General features: G+C 53.6%; 2 protein-coding genes across 4 annotated transcripts in view; one reads left to right on the top strand and one right to left on the bottom strand.

Moving 5' to 3' along the window:
• EEPD1 (endonuclease/exonuclease/phosphatase family domain containing 1) overlaps window positions 1–6,926 on the top strand; it is a 70,192-nt gene extending 63,266 nt beyond the window's left edge. The window contains exons 6-8 of the mRNA XM_006085425.2: window positions 659–797; window positions 4,508–4,702; window positions 6,308–6,926. Coding sequence (XP_006085487.1) covers window positions 659–797; window positions 4,508–4,702; window positions 6,308–6,507 — 534 coding nt within the window. The 3' untranslated portion in view covers window positions 6,508–6,926. The remainder of the gene's footprint in view (window positions 1–658; window positions 798–4,507; window positions 4,703–6,307) is intronic.
• Window positions 6,927–12,356: 5,430 nt separating this feature from the next.
• Window positions 12,357–15,990, bottom strand: part of KIAA0895 (KIAA0895 ortholog) — a 33,117-nt gene continuing 29,483 nt past the window's right edge. For all 3 annotated transcript variants that reach the window (XM_023751034.1, XM_023751033.1, XM_006085325.3), the window contains one exon: window positions 12,357–14,995. In XM_023751034.1, coding sequence (XP_023606802.1) covers window positions 14,834–14,995 — 162 coding nt within the window. In that variant the 3' untranslated portion in view covers window positions 12,357–14,833. The remainder of the gene's footprint in view (window positions 14,996–15,990) is intronic.

The raw sequence follows: 15,990 nt of genomic DNA, 5'->3' as shown, positions 1-15,990 counted from the left end.
AGGCCAGGCTCACATCTGTGAAACTGGCAGCAGCCACTTCCTGGGGCCCCCGCACGCCCTCCCTTCCGATCAGTGTGTAGTGTGGTTGCCGTGACAAACGGAAGTCAGGATTGCCAGACCCTAGCAGCCAAGCAACAGTGCGAGCTCAGGGACCAGCCCCACCTGCACCCCACGGCCCCCTCCTGGGGACACAGGACGGGGCAGAGCCTGTGCGGCAGGTGAAAGCGAACATCGGGGCGCGGGGCCTCCAGGGGGAGAAAGGCACCGAGGTGGGGGATGCGTGTGGGTGGGGAAGGGGCGGGCCCACAGTGGGGCCTGCAGAGGATCCAGGCAGCTCCCACCCCGGACAAGACCCTGGACGTTGCTAACAAGCCCCTGCGAGAGCCGCTGCCCGTCCCTTGTAGTTGCTTAGGAGGGAAAACCCTGGCATTCCAGCCGGGCCACCTGCCCAGGCCCAGTAGGAGGGGTGCCCTGCAGGGGGGTGGGCGAGAGAACATATAGGGCTCACCCTGCAGGTGCCTCTGACCCATCTTACAGGGACGCCCGCCTCGCCTCCTGCTGTCCTCATTGTGTATGAACTACGGCGAGTCGGTCCTCACGAAAACCGGGAATAGAAGCATCTAAGCCCGTCCCTGTTGCTTTGTCTCCTCCTGTCCAGGTGGGAAGTCATGATTTGACTCTCGTGAACCTTCACCTGGCGACCCTGCTCCTCCCGGCGGGGGAGAACCCCAGCAGGAATCACAGCGACGGCCCCCGCGGGGCCAGCTTCGCCCAGGCCTTGCAGGAAACCCTGAGAGGTGGGAACTGGTCTTTCTCTGGGGCGGGGCCGAGGCTCTGACTTCTTCTGGGCGGGCGGGCGGGCTCTGCCAGCATCTCTGTCCTGCGGGCTGGTCCTTGGATGGGCAGGGTGCGTGGTGAGGGCACAGGAGGTGCACAAGGAGGTGGCCACGCCCGCACCTTCTGGAGCCGGCGCCCGTGCACAGGGACCTCCTTGTCTCTGCGTATCTAGCATGTGGGACCCACAGCATCGGCCGTGTGGCTCCGCTTGTCGGTGCTGGAAAGGGTTGGGGGGATCGATGACGCAGCCTCGGCTGTGCCACCTGCTGGTGCCACCTGTGTCTCTACACCCGCTCATCTTGTGAAGGAGAGGCGGCTGACGGCCAGAGCTCTCGGAAAAGCTGCTTTTCTCTCAGCTCCTTCAGCAGCTGCAGGGCCTCAGACACGTCGTCACACATCACCCGATGGGGACCCAACAGTGCCGCCCTCACGGCGCCTGGGAGCTCGCTGACTGCGAGAACCAAGCCCATCGGTGCTGGTGGACGTGAGTTGACTCGGAAGATTCCAGAGGATTAAAGCACATGGAAAGGCAGATCTGTGTGCGGTTTGCCGGGCGGCAAAGCCGGGATGTTTCAGCTGGGCTCGGGTTTTCAGGGCGCTGGCCTTCTCTGGTGAGGGCTCGCAGCCTGGAATTCTCTTTCACGTTTTTGAGTTCTGACCAATATCCTCTAGCTTTCTCAGCATTTTCCTTGTTACTTTGGCCCCTCACAATGTAGTCAGTTAATGAAGAAGCGACTACAAAAATAATTTGGCCAAACTACAGTCTTACATTTGAGATTGTTTTATTGCAGTAAAATGCACATAACATAAAATTTACCATCCTAGCCATTTTTAAGTGTGAGCGTCAGTGGCATGAAGTACCTTCACTTGGTTGTGCGACCATCACCGCCCTCCATCTGCAGAACTGTGTCATCATCCCAAACTGAGACTCTGCCCCCTGAACCACTAACTCTCCCTGCCCCCCCCCCCCCCCCCGCCAATGCCTGGGAACCTCCATCCATTTCTGTCTCTATTAGCTTTTTATCTTTATTAGTTTTGGATCTTTTTATGCATCTGGTGAAAGTGACTGCTCTAGGGACCTCTTAGAAGTAGAGTCTTAAAGTCTTTGCCCTTTTGTGTCTGGCTTATTTCATTTAGCCCAATGTCCTCAAGTTTCCTTTATGTTGTAGCACGTGCCAGGATTTCCTTCTTTTTAAAGCCAGATACCATACCGTTGCATATAGGGTGAAGCAAAAGTAGGCTTATAGTTGTGGGTATTCGAAGCACAGTTTATTCTTGTATGATTATGTATTATAGTATTATTTCCCACACAAACAACTGTACACTTACTGTTGCCTCACCCTGAACATTTACTGCCTGTCCATCCCCCAGTTTGGTTTACCTGTCCATCCGCCAGTGGGCACGTGGGTTGTTTCGTCTTTCGGCTGCTATGCACATCAAAATGCGGCTTCCGTTCGGGGCCAGGATGTGCTGGGACCCGCGTTCTCCTGAAAAGATGAGTCTCTGGGCTGAAAAGGGAGCAGCTAGGTGGGAAACTGTTCGCCTATAGCTCGTCTGTGACCTATTCAAAAGGATGGCTGGATAGCTTCTAAAACCTGTGGCCATTCCTACTGTTCTTGATCTCAAGCTTTTCCCTTTTGTTTTTTAACGTGGGAACAGAGGGAACCCGCCAGGTCGCTGCTGCTCTGATAGCCGCTGGCACTCCCCGTTTCTCTCTGGCACCAGGGAGGGTCAGGTTCGCATCAGAAAGCCTGGGCGGGTTCATGCTCCAAGTCCCCAGCGGGCCGCTGACCCACAGCGGCGTGGCCTTGACGCGTCCGGTGCGGGCAGTGACTCACGCTGCCAGTGTCCCCCCGCCGCCGTCACCAAAAAGAGAGGAGCCGTGAGGATCCCGGCGGGCGGCGCCTGTGCAGAAAGAGCTCTGCGAGAATTCAGGCCTCTGGGAAGACAGAAGAGCGTGCCTTCCATTCCTGCGGTCACAGAGCTGGGCCTGTGGAGCCTGCATACCCAGCATCCCTTCGGCGGGCGGCGCCTGTGCAGAAAAGCCCCCCACCCCCTTCCTCAGGCCTGCCCCCCAGGGACACCTCTCATTGTGGGAACCTTCTGCCTCGGCCTGTTAGCACCTTCCTTTTCCTCCGTCGTCAATACAGGCAGCCACCCCCTCTCCCTTTCCAACCTGAGCGGCACCTTCGTTCTGAGGGCTTCTCAGCCTTTCCCCTGTGTAGTCCATGTGTGTCTACTGAGGGTCTGCGTGCGACAGGCCCTGTTCCAGGCACCGGGGGTTTGCGATGAGCCCCCACCCATGTCCACGGGGCTGTGTCACCCCAGCTCAATGGACGATGCTGGACTGGAGCACTGGCTCAGTGCCTGACCTGCAGAGAGGGCCTGGCACAGGGCCAGGGCTCAGTGGCTGGCTAACACTGGCCGGGTTTGACTTGTTGTGAACATCATTCTCAGGTCAGCTTTCCCACTGGAAGACAGGTCCCTCCGATGGAGGCTGAGGGGCCATCTCTGCTGCCCACACAATGACGCCTCAGGGAAGGCTTCCCTCTCATCCCCTTTTTGTCCCTCCTGCCCCTAGAGGAGGGTCCCCTGCGGTGCACGAGTGCCCTCTGCTGGTGGCTTGTGCCATTTCACTGTCAATTCTTCCCCTAACAATGGTTATGAAGCAGATTCGGGTCAAGGAAAAGGATTTGGTGGGTGTCGGGTACAGTGGGCTCTCGTCTATGAACTGCTTTCTTCAAAGCCTCAGTGATTGAGCATCAACGTATGAGCCAGGAGGTCACGGTTCGATTCCCAGTCAGGGCACATACCCGGAGTGTGGGCTCCATCCCCAGCAGGGGGTGTAAATCACTGATGTTTCTATTCCTCTCTCTGAAATCAATAAAACATTTTTTAAAAGAAAGGTGTGACCGAAACCCTGCGCCCTGCGATGTCATGGCTCCCCGAAGGGAACCGGAGACACGCGGCGATGGTCAGGCTGCCCATGAGACTCGCTGAGCCCAGCGGGGCCCACGGCCCTTTCGGAACGTCTGCTCACTTTGGACAATTCTTCATAACTGTCCCACTCACTGGTACACATCAAACCGTGGGGGGAACGTTGAAATTGCTTTAAAGAGGAAAGCTCTCCAGGGCGGCTCTGTATTCGTCTGCTGGGGCTGCCGTAACAGACCACCACCCCTGGCGGCTTGCACAACACATGCATTTTCCCCCAGTTCTGAGGCCAGAAGCCCAAGGCCAAGGTGTCAGCAGGGCTGGTTTCCCCTGAGGCCTCTGTCCGTGGCTTTCAGACGGCCACCTTTTCCCTGCTTCTCCCTGTATCGTCACATGGGCCTTTCCTCTGTCTTCAGGAAATGTTTCTTTGAGCTTTTGTAAAATCCCTTAGGCCTGCTTCTGCTGTGAGATTTGGAACACACGAGCTGGACTAGCGGTGACCTTGGCACACATGGCCCCCCCATTACCAAATGTGTTGCTAACCTCCTCTTGAAGGTTGGGGGATTTTCGCACAAGGAATTTGGGAAAATTGGAAGAATGAGAACCACCGGCAGTCCTAACCCCTGGGGGCATCAAATCAGAGACTCACGGTCCCACTTACAAATGGGCTGTGGTCAGCGCCGGGTGTCCTTCCCGCCACGACTTACACTCCTGATTTTCTTCCTTCCACTTCCAGGAGAAAAGGACGTGGTTGTCCTGGGGGACTTCGGCCAGGGCCCGGACAGCAGTGACCATGACCTCCTGCGGAAAGAAAGATTCCACCCCCTGGTCCCCGCGCACACCTTCACCAACATCAGCACCAAGAACCCGCAGGGCTCCAAGTCCCTGGACAACATCTGGATCAGTAAGAGCCTGAGGAAGGCTTTCACAGGTAAAACCAGTCGCACCTCCTCTCTCCTGCTCGGGAAGGAAGTCAGCGAAAGCTGTCTGGGCTGAGCAGGAGGCAGGAGTTACCCACCTCCTCTGGGGGCAGTGATAGGGTTACAGTTCAAGTCACCATATAACTCATTCCAACTGAGCCACTTAAGAGTGAAGGTGGGTGTGAAAAAGAATGGAAAGGCATTCACTAGCCGACAACAAGGCACATGGAGTGTGTCCCGGGCAGACCTGGCGATGGGTTAGCAGAGACCGGTTCAGAGGTGAACTGACACCTTACCCCAAGTCTAGGAGGCCCAGCCACTCAGCCAGCATTTCTCCAGCCTGTCACATCCAGGGCCTGTGTGTGGCCTGCGGTTACGCACACGCAGTGCCCAGGAGCGCAGTCGGGGTGAGCAGAGTGTCGGGGTGACCGATAAGGCGGGAGAAGCACATTAGACAGGACCCCACCAGGACCAGGGTGTTGTGGGTAATCAGCACTGAAAAGCAGCCCTCCCCAAAAACAGGAGCCTGCTGAGGTGACTGTTTGGGGTCAGAAAACAATGAGAAATGTGGAAGCCACCGTAGGCGCTTCTGCTGAGACAGGAACCGAGGTCTCTGTGCTGCTTGGAGGCTTTGGGACCCCAATGGCTGCACAGAAACGTCAGTGAGACAGTCACAGGTGAGAGGGACCAGGCCTGGGCCGCTGGGGGACAGGGACACGCAGCTGGGCTGAGGTCCTCAGCGCCATAAAGTCCAGCCTGGACACTGGTTTCCTGTGGGACTGTGTCCTGAGGGGGAACGTGGGGCTCGGGGGGCCACCGAAGGCACTGTTCTCACCAAGCCAGCCCAGAGCCCAAGAACACAGGGCCCTGCGAAAGCCACCAGGCAGGTCACCTGTGCTGTGCTGCTCAGGGGTAGAAGCTGAGGCGCAGGGAGGAGATCCCACCATCGGGAAAGGCCATGGCTCAGACCAGAGCGGCCTGGGCCTCTCACACTGGCCCACGTGGCTCCGCCCCAAGGCCACAGCCTCGCATTCCACTGCTCTGCACCGGCTTTTGGAGCTATTTCATTGTTTACATTGTTTTCCTGCTTCGTATATTTCTTAATCTTTAGTGTTTAAATATTTACTGGCTCCTAAGCTTCTGTAACTTGCCCGTTCCCCTTTTTATGGAACTGACCCCCCACCAGCCTTGCGTTGGTCATCCTGGGAGACGTCTGTCCCTGTGTCAGACACTCCTGTGCGTGGCGAGGAGGCGGCCAACCATCGGCCGACGGGTGTGGGTGGGCAGGCGGCCTGGACTGCGGGCTTTTAGGGCCTAAATGATCAGCATCACCTGTTCAGAATCAGAGTGGCCGGAGCATCTCATTGGCAGGGCGCTCCCGGTAGCTGTGTGGGCGGGGCAGTTGTCTCCGCCCACCAACTTGTGGTCCCGCCCACCATCCTGTGGTCCCGCCCACCAGCCTGTTGCCCTGCCAACCAACTTGTGGTCCCGCCCACCATCCTGTGGTCCCGCCCACCAGCCTGTTGCCCTGCCAATCAGCCTGTTGCCCGCCCATCAGCACGCGGCCCCGCCCACCAGCCCGTGGCCCCGCCCCGACTCTGGTCCCCCTCCCCCAGGTCACTGCGCGGTGCTGAGAGAAGGCCTCACGAACCCGTGGATCCCGGACAACTGGTCGTGGGGCGGCGTGGCGTCGGAGCACTGCCCCGTGCTGGCCGAGTTTTACGCGGAAAAGGACGGGACCAAGAGGGAAGGCCCGCGGAGCGGCAGCGGGGTCGCCTTGGAGCGCAGCGAGGCCAACATTAAGCACGAGCGGTGATGACTCGGGCGGTTTCCCACTGTTCACCGCAGGGGCGCCGGCGGGAGGCAGCCCTTCCCGGGAGAGACGGGGTCGCACTGCCTCGTGGTCTTCGTCCCGCCGTCTGCACTGGACCCCGACCTGCCCACCTTCTTCGTGGACCTTTGAGGACCTCTCCTGGGGAGGGAGGTGCCAGTGGCCAAACCAGAAACCCAGCGGGGAGCCGGAATGCCTTCTGCTCCCTGGCCCGCCAACCTCTGCAGACTGGGGGCCGTCCATCCCGCCTGGGTTGCAGCGCAGGGAACAGTCGTGGAGGCTGGAAGGGAGTGTGCAAAGCGTTCCGGGCTGCGAGGCCTGGCTGAGCAATGCCGGGAGCTCTCGTCTCTGACCACCAGTCTGTGATGTTCTGGCTGCAAATTACATAAAGCTTCTAACTGTGATTGAGCGTTCTTCTCAAATATTCTGAGGGGTGGTTTTTAGTTTTGTTTTGAAAAGTAAACAGATGAAGCTGCCTGGCTTCGGGGAGAGTCGGGGGCTGGGTCCCCAGCTGCGGGTGTTTGGTGCCCACTTCAGATGCCTCTGGGGGGTGGTGAGGGGGGCTTGAGGGTCCAGCCCCTCCAGGGAGCTCCATGCCATACCCTGCCCCGCTGAATGCCCAGCCCCCCCCCCCCAGACTCTATGAAGTGTGAACGTCATCTCCTCCCTCCCGGCCTGTACCTCACCATGGGGCCCCCCTCTCTGCTAGGAGGTCTTTCATGATGGAGTGCTCCACCTCCTCATCCCTCCTCCCCCAACCCGTGGCAGCCACTGGTCTGTACTCTCTCTGTGGGCTTGCCTTTCCCAGTGTGTCCTATAGTTGGAATCACAGGGTCGGTAGCCTTTTCAGATCGGCTTCTTCCCTAGCAACTGGCGTTTAAGGCTCATCTGGGTCCTGCGTGGCCCCACAGCTCACGCCTTGTCCTCGCTGAGTAATATCCCGCCACTCCTATCTGCCCCTCTGTGGGTTGTTTCTAACCCCTGCCTCCTCCAGAGTCCCCTGCCACCCAATCCCGCTCTATCCATAGTGTGGCCTTTCTGCTGATTCCTCCCGCCCCTCCCGCCCCTGCTGTCCTTCCTGCGCCTGCCTCCCAGGACTGTAGATGGAAAGCACCAGAGAGAAGAGAAGAAAGGGGTGTTTCTACCCATTCAGCACACACTGTGCACCCGCCAGGCTAGGCCCTGGGCACGGGCGGGGCCGAGGGGTCGCTCCAACTCGGTCCTGGACTTGGGTGGTGCCGGTCAGTGGCTGCAGGCCCCGGATGTGTGGGTCTCCTGTGCCCTCCATGGGAGCCTGGGAGAAGGGGCTGCAGGGTCTCTGAAGAGGTGGCTGCAGGTATCCGAGTGCCAGGCCCTTGGAAACCTCGCCTCTCCCTCCTGCCTCTGCAGCGCCTCCCGCAGCGGCAGGCAACTCGATTCGATTGGTTCCTGCCTCTCCCATCACCTGGGAGAAAACCCAGGCCCAGCTGGCGTGGCTCAGTGGCTGAGCATCCACATATGAAGTCACTGATTCCCAGTCTGGGCACATGGCTGGATTGTGTTTTCAGCCCCAGTGGGGGCGTGCAGGAGGCAGCCAATCAGTGATTCTCATCATTGATGTTTCTATATTGCTCTCCCTTCCTTTCTAAAAAAAACACACACACACAGGCCCCCTAATGAAATCAAACCTGGAGATCCCAGGCTGGTGATCCCTGAGATGGTGTCCAGGCTAGAACACCCCCCCCCTTAGCTCTCCACCCAAGCCCCTCCCTGCTGCTGGCAACTGCCCCCTCATTGCTCCCACCCGCCGCCCAGCTGAGCCCAGGCTGGGACAGGGAGGGGCAGCCTTCACCAAAGGCTTACGGAGGGAAGGAACCACCAGGGAGTCACACAGCTGATTTATGTGGCCTGAAGGAGGACCCTCCTCATCTTCAGCTCCTGGGGCAGACAGGGCTTTCCTGCCTGCCTCCTCCCCGCCCAGAGGCCAGCAGCCCTGCCTGTTGGGAAGGCCCTGGGGCAGGTCTGCACTAGAAGGAAGGGCAGCGAGAGGACATGACAGGGGAGCTCCCTGCCCGGCTGGGACTATCACCTGAGTTCACCTGTGGCACCTGCTCCCTTTCCCAGCTGTGAGGCCTCTGGCGTCTGTCTGTCTGTCTGCCCAGGAAGCACCCGCCCCCCCACAGGTGCACGCCCACAGGTGGGCATCCTTAGCCTAAGGGGTCTTGGGAGCCCTAGTGGGGGGGGGGGCGAGGAAGGGGGAGGAGAAGGACGGATGCTGCCTGCCCGGGAGTGCCCCCACCTGGGACTCACACAGCTGACCTGAGGACATTCTTTGAGGATTCGAGGCTGATGCATCGCCCCCATTTTACAGTAAGTGACCTCCTGGGCTGCACATCCGGTGAGTGACAAGGTCGGGATTCCGACTCAGCTCTGGTCCGAAGGCCATGGTTGAAATGCTCTTGAGGGGCCGGGTGCCGATGAGGAGTGGACACAGGAATGCTTGTGGCTCGGAGGAGGGAGAGGGCGTTTCCCTGGGCAGATCCGAGGCGGCTTCATGGGGGAGGTGTCCTGGAGCTGGGACTTGACGGTAGGACGAGGGGATGCGTGGCAAGGGGAGATGGCATCGGGGCAGGGGAACGTGAGGGCAGAGGTGTGGGGGGAGGGCAGTGTCCAGCAGAGTTCCCTGTGGTGAAAGCTGACGGTGTGTTTTGGGGGAAAGACTAGTCGGAGCCAAAGGCCCGATCTTCAGAGACAACAGGCTAAGGAAGAGGGAGGCTGTTCTGGCTCAGGGCCCTGGAAGTGAGAGGAGGAGGCTGCAGCGGGGGCACAGGGAGCCGCCGGGTGATGGGGTTTGCAGTGTCACTGTTGCTACCTGCGCCCTCCGCTCAGGGGTCACAGGGACAGGCGGGAGCGAGTGCAGTGGGTTCCAGTGCCCACTGCCCTGACCAGCGGGGGCAGCCGCTGGGGTGCGTGGCTCCACCAAGCTCAGCTCCACGGAGCTGGAGCCACGTGTGTGGGGTGATCCTGGGGGGGCTGACCTGTCCGGAAGGGGGTCCGTTTATCAGCCTCAGGGATGCCCTGAGACAAATGGAGGTCACCCTTCAAAGCACCCGCGGGCTGAGCCAACTGGTTTCTCCGCCGTGGCCCGCTCTTCCACAGGTAGCTCGGAGGTTTCCAGAGCTCCATGTGTGTTAGGGCAGGAAGGCAGGAAGAGGGCTGGGCTTGGCGTCTGGGCTGGACAGTGGCACCAGGCGGCTGCAGGACTGGTGTCTGGAGGCTGGGTTGGGCAGGGACACCGGGATCCCTTCCAACAGGGCCGAGAGGAGCGGGGCGTCCTACTGTCTGGGCGATGCCACTGAGTGGGCTGCTGCCCCGCGGAGCAGTGGCCAGTGGTGGCCCAGGTACGCGACAGTCCCCGGCTCAGCTCAGCTCAAGGAGTTCTGTGACGAACTTGTCAGGGGGAGACTGAAATCGGACCGAAGAGCAAACAGCTTTTGCCACGGGCATGCGGGAGATTCAGGACCCCTTCTCTCCAGCCCTTTCAGGCGATGTCTTCCCCAGAAGAGCCGTGCTTGCTGAAAGGCAGTGTGCAGGTTTGGGATTGGCTCTGAGGTCAGCCAGCAAGATTAACCAGCTCCCAGGGCCTCCAGCCAACAATAGAGGCAGAGCAGCCAGAATGAGGAAAAGGGCTGGTGGTCCCTCTAGTGGGCGGTTGTGGAGCGGCACGCAGCCGCTCACCCAGGCTGGCTGGAGCTCACACAAAATCAGAGCTTCCTACTCGAGAAGGGATCAGTCTTCCTAAATCCAGGAAGCCCGTTTACCTGGGAGAGCCAAGCTACTTGCTTTTCTTGGACATAATACAGTTATAAACTATACATATGATCAGGGTTATTTTTAAAAGGAAAGAGAACCAAATATCTGAATTTGAGATAGTAACACTTAGGTCCTTCCTTACATATGTGCTGCGCCTCAGAACTTGGATATATAGGTTTTCTCAGGTTTAACTCATCCCCATTTGGGAAGGAAAAGGTCTCCTGAGCCTCACAATCTCTTGAAATTGACAGCCACTGAAATTCCACCTGTTAGTTTTTTTTAAAGGACCCCATAACTTTAAAGAGTTCATGTCATAGAATAATCTCCAAGATCTATTAAATGCAAAATTCAAAATACGAAATAACGTGTAGTAATCTATCATTTGTGCTGAAAGTACAGCAGAGTATTTGCATAAACTATCTCTGGAAGGACACACAACACACACACACACACAACTAGTGAAGTTGGTTGTCTTGTTTCCCCCCAGCTTTATTGAGCTACGGCTCACATATAACACTGTTTAAGCTAAGGTGTGCATGTGGTGATTTGATTCACGTATATTATGAAATAATTACCACCATAGTATTAGCTAATACATCCATCACATCATATAATTACTATTTCTTTATTGTGGTCAGAACGTTTAAGATCCACTCTCTTGGCAATTTTCAATCTATAATACAGTATTGTTCACTATGCTCCCCATTAGATCTTCAAGAACTGAAAGTTTGTACCTTTTGACCATCTCCCCAGCCTCCATGACCCCAGCCCCTGGCAACCATCATTCTCTCCTGTTTCTATGGGTTCATCCTTTTTAGATTCCCCATGTAAGTGATGTCATACAATATTTGTCTTTCTCCGATTATCTCACTTAGTGTAGGGCCTTCACGGCTCATCCACGTTGTCCAAACTGACAGAGTTCCCTTCCTTCTCAGGGCTGAATTCTATTTCATTGTAGATACATACCACATCTTCATCCATTCATCTGGTGACGAATGCTTAGGTTGTTTCCATGTCTTGGCTATTGTCATGCTGCAATGGATATGGGACTGTAGGTATCTATTCGATATCCTGTTTTCATTTCCTTTGAATATATACCCAGTAGAATCGCTGAATCATATGGTAGTTCTATTTTTAATTTTTTGGGGACGTTCCATATTTTTCCCATACTTACTATAGCTACCTACATTCCCACCAACAGTGTATAAGGGTTTCCTTTTCTCCACATCCTCACCAACACTCAATCTCATCTTTTTTATAATGGCCTCTCTCAGCTATTATAAAATCTCGTAGTTTTGATTTCCACTTATCTGTTTAGTGATTTTGAGCGTCTTTTCATGTACATGTTGGCAATTTGTCTAATTTGGGAAAATATCTACTCAATTCTCATTTTAAAATCGATTGTTTTTTTATGCTATTGAGTTTTAGGAGTTCCTTACATATTTTGGATATTAACTAATCAGGTATATGATTTGTAAATATTTTCTTGCATTCCTTAGGTTGTCTTTTTGTGTTTCTTTTGCTGTGTAGCAACTTCGTTGTTGTTAATCCTCACCTGAGGATATATTTCCATTGATTTTTAGGGAGAATAGAAGAGAGAGGGAAAGACAGAGAGAAACATGGATGTGAGAGAAACACATTGATTGGTTGCCTCCTGTATGAGTCCTGACCAGGGCCTGGGCTGGGGAGGAGGCTGCAACCAAGGTATGTGCCCTTGACCGGAATTGAACCTGGGACCCTTTGGTCCACAGGCCAATGCTCTATCCACTGAGCAAAACTGGCTAGAGCTGATTCTCTCTCATTGATGTTTCTATCTCTCTCTCCCTTCTCTCTTCCTCTATCAATAAAAAAAAATTTAACAAAATTTACTCAATGAACAGGGCAGTAAATAAAGACAGAATGATCCCTCTCTCCTTTCCCATGAGACTACAAGCTGCACTAACTGGGGTTCGGTGGAGGGTGGCAAATGTAACCTTTTTCTATAAATAAGGCTCAACGTGATCCATGCTCCTCTCAATAATCACCACACAGCAACCCAGAAATTCCACAAGAAAAATATAATTAGGTTCCAAAGGACAGAAGTTTGCATGCACATATAGTCACATACTCCACTTAAGAACCTCAGTGCTCTTGTTTCTGTTATATCTAGACACAAAATGCCCAAAGATTTACAAAACCAGCCATACAAATTTTAAACATGTTTACAAAGGTGAAAATATAGAGAAATGAAGACTATGGAATTTTGTTTGCCAACAATTTCACTTTGAATCCTGTCTTGTGTGAAAACCAGACAGTGCATCAGGAAGTGTATTTGACCCTATCTGCTGGAATTTCAGTAGACAACACTGATGAAATCCTAAGCATCGATAGTCTAGGACAAATAACGATTACAATTCTAAAATGTGATCTTCAATTATTCCCCTAAGTACTGCTGCTATAATTTTCTATTTATCAAACCTTTATTTAGGGAATAAAACTGACATTAGAATTCTATCTCAGGAAAGAGAATTACCTTAATTAAATCTTCAATCCCAACTTTTAAAGCTTAGCTTTTCTGCGCATCTGAAACTACTTTTGGTTCACTATTAAAATGTCCCAAGACAGTCGGTGTGATTTAAAGTCGTTTTTGTCTGGATGGTGCTCACGTTTCTTGCTTTTATTGGAAGCTGTAGGGCAGGAAAGTCTCCCTTTCCCAAACCAGACAGAGAATGTCACCCACTTAACACTCAGGCCGCCCACCCAGGAGCCGAGGGCTGCTGGACCTTCCTCTGCAGCGGAATTGTCCGCAGGGGGAGCCGTGTCACTGCCCACAGATGCTCAGCTCCCGAGCACTGAGCTTAAGTCACAGGACACAGATCCTGCCATTTCTGCCTATGCTTCTATTCCAGCTAATCACTTTCCACAGTCACCTTGGAGAAGTTTGACGATAAAATCAGAGACAAGACATGAAGCGGAGCCTGGAGGGCTCCGCTACAAGGAAGCAGTGCAGTGGGTCCACAGTGGTGCTGCTGTGTATGTGAGGCCAGCACACGGCCAGCCATGGGGATGTGCAGCCCCACCCCAGGCCGAGGGCTGGCCCCCGGCCCCCGAGGGGGAAGCAGGGCTCTGCTGGGCGCCAGGCACCAGCCACACCCTGCCTGCTGCAGCGATCTCCTTTAAGGCAAGCCCTTGTGGCCACGTGAAGGAGAACAATCACACACCAGCCTGTGGCCTGCGGGAGGGTGCCCAGTCTTTCCCAGCATGCCAGGCTGTCAGTGGACACCCACCCATCGTAGCACCATATTTACGCCTGAAGTGAGGTAAACATAAACTCTCAGGTAGCTTTGGGTAGAAATTTCAGTAGCAATTTTGTGGGGGTTCCTTTTTTGGGGGGGGTCTTTATTCTTCAAATAGCAATTCTGAATGGGCTATCTACAGCAATATTCTTTCTGATCATTAAAATAAATTGTATGAAGAGCCATTTGATCCCAAGTATGTATATGCAAGTATATATCAAAATAAATTACAAAGCCAAGTGGGTAAGTTTTTGGCAGGAGAAATGTAGCCAATCAGAACTCTCATTTTTGAAATTTAAACTATGTCACTGTTGGGTTGGGGAAGCCAAAGGTTTTGATCAAGGACACAAGCCAATCACAGGGATGGTTCAGCCGATGGCAGGGCCCGGCAATGCCAGTTCTCAGAGCAAGGTCAGGTGCACTGTAGACGCTGCCTGTCGACATCTGGCTCCAATGGGAAGTGGGTCAGCCTACCTGTCCTGCTTGTTGCTCCATTTAATGAGAAGGTGAGTAGCTTCTCTTCCCCAACTATTCCAATGTACGTAGACAAACCTCTCTGGAACCTGTACTTACCATTTCTATAAAGGAATAGAGAGGGAGAGACCCTAAACCTTGGTTAAAATTTACAAGGGGTATATGTTTCAGCAAATGAAAACAGAGTTTAGATAAGGAATAACTGGACACAATTCTCTCACTGAGTTCCTACAAACTGGTAAGGTGAAAAAATAAGATGTAAAGAACTAATGAAACTTTTCAAATTGTCCCCACCCCTTAACATTACTTATCATATAAGAGAAATAAGAAACCTTAGATGGAGCTGTTCAGGGGCATAAAAAACTAACTTTTCAGAGGAGAATAATGATCATCCTCGTAAAATAAAACGTAACCGTGGCGTGTGAACAGCACGGGAGGCAGGCTATGGCCGAAGCTGGTCTTGGTGCTCAGGCAGAAGTTTATCGCCCGGTTTGACCAAGATTCTTCAAAAACGCTCATCAGTAGTATTTTCATCTGACTCCGTTGAGAATCAGATGGAATCAGATGAAAACAGGTCACTTCTCTTGCAGCCTGTAGAACCCGTTTTAGGAAACAGTTTCAGGTTTGTACTTATCCTAAACACTCAGCTGAATACTGCCGACCAGTCTGCAGAAACTCGTGTAAACAGTCCTTCTTTACAAATCTGCCGGTGCTGAGGCACCAAATGGGAATATAAGGGTACACTTTCGCGCTGCTCGCAAGGATACTAATTAACAGATAAGGTCTCTGAGCTCCCTGTCGGTCAGCTCATTCACTTCCATGATCTTCTCTAAGTGCTCCATGTACCGCTCCCGGTCCAGCAGGAACTGTGGGACCCTCATGTTCTCAGTGACGCCCAGTCCCTTCAAGCGATCCACGTCTTCATAGGAGACCTGAGGAACGGAGGCGGGTCATTTTTAAATGTAACTATCAGTCACATTTAAAGAGCAATTTCTTCCCTGGGTAGTAAGTAAACTTTAAGTATGTGGACTATTTTTTTAAAATACATTTTTATTGATTTCAGAGAGGAAGGGAGAGGGAGAGATAGGAACATCAATGATGAGAGAGAATCATTGATTGGCTGCCTCCTACACGCCCCCTACTGGGGACTGAGCCTGCAACCCAGGCATGTGCCCTTGACCAGAATCGAGCCCGGGACCCTTTTATTTGAGTTTAGAGAGAAAGAGGAAAGAGAAGAGGGAGGGAGGGAGGGAGAGGGAGAAAGAGAAGCATCAGTTTGTTGTTCCACTTATTCATGCATTCATTGGCTGCTTCTTGTATGTGCCCTGACTGGGGTCAAACCCAGTCAGGGCACATGCCCAGGTGCAGGCTCAGTCCTCAGTGTGGGGCGTGTAGGAGACAGCCAATCAATGATTCTCTCTCATCATTGATGTTTCTATCTCTCTCTCCCTCTCCCTACCTCTCTGAAATTAATAAAAATATATTTTAAAAGGGGGGGGGGTAGTGTTATACCTACAGACTGCTTTCAAATGTTTTAGAAAAAGATGTTATAGCCCTGACTGGTTTGGCTCAGTGGATAGAGTGTCAGCCTGCGGACTGGAGGGTCCCGGGTTCGATTCCGGTCGAGGGCATGTACCTTGGTTGCGGGCACATCCCCAGTGGGAGGCGTGCAGGAGGCAGCTGATCAATGTTTCTCTCTCATCGATGTTTCTAGCTCTCTATCCCTCTCCCTTCCTCTCTGTAAAAGATCAATAAAATATATTTTAAAAAGATGTTTATAAATGAAACTACATACCGCATCCCCACATTTCCTATTCCCTTCTTTATCTCTTGTTGTCCACAAGGAAATTCTGCCGTTTGGTTCTGTGAGAGAACACATCTCTTCCCTCCTGTATCGCGCTGAGGAAGCTAATTCCGAAGCACAGAT

The sequence above is a fragment of the Myotis lucifugus genome, unplaced genomic scaffold, assembly GCF_000147115.1.
Source record: "Myotis lucifugus unplaced genomic scaffold, Myoluc2.0 scaffold_18, whole genome shotgun sequence".
NCBI classification, from domain to species: domain Eukaryota; kingdom Metazoa; phylum Chordata; class Mammalia; order Chiroptera; family Vespertilionidae; genus Myotis; species Myotis lucifugus.
The sequence above is the reverse complement of the archived record's forward strand: the minus strand, read 5'-3'. Positions and strand labels throughout refer to the sequence as shown.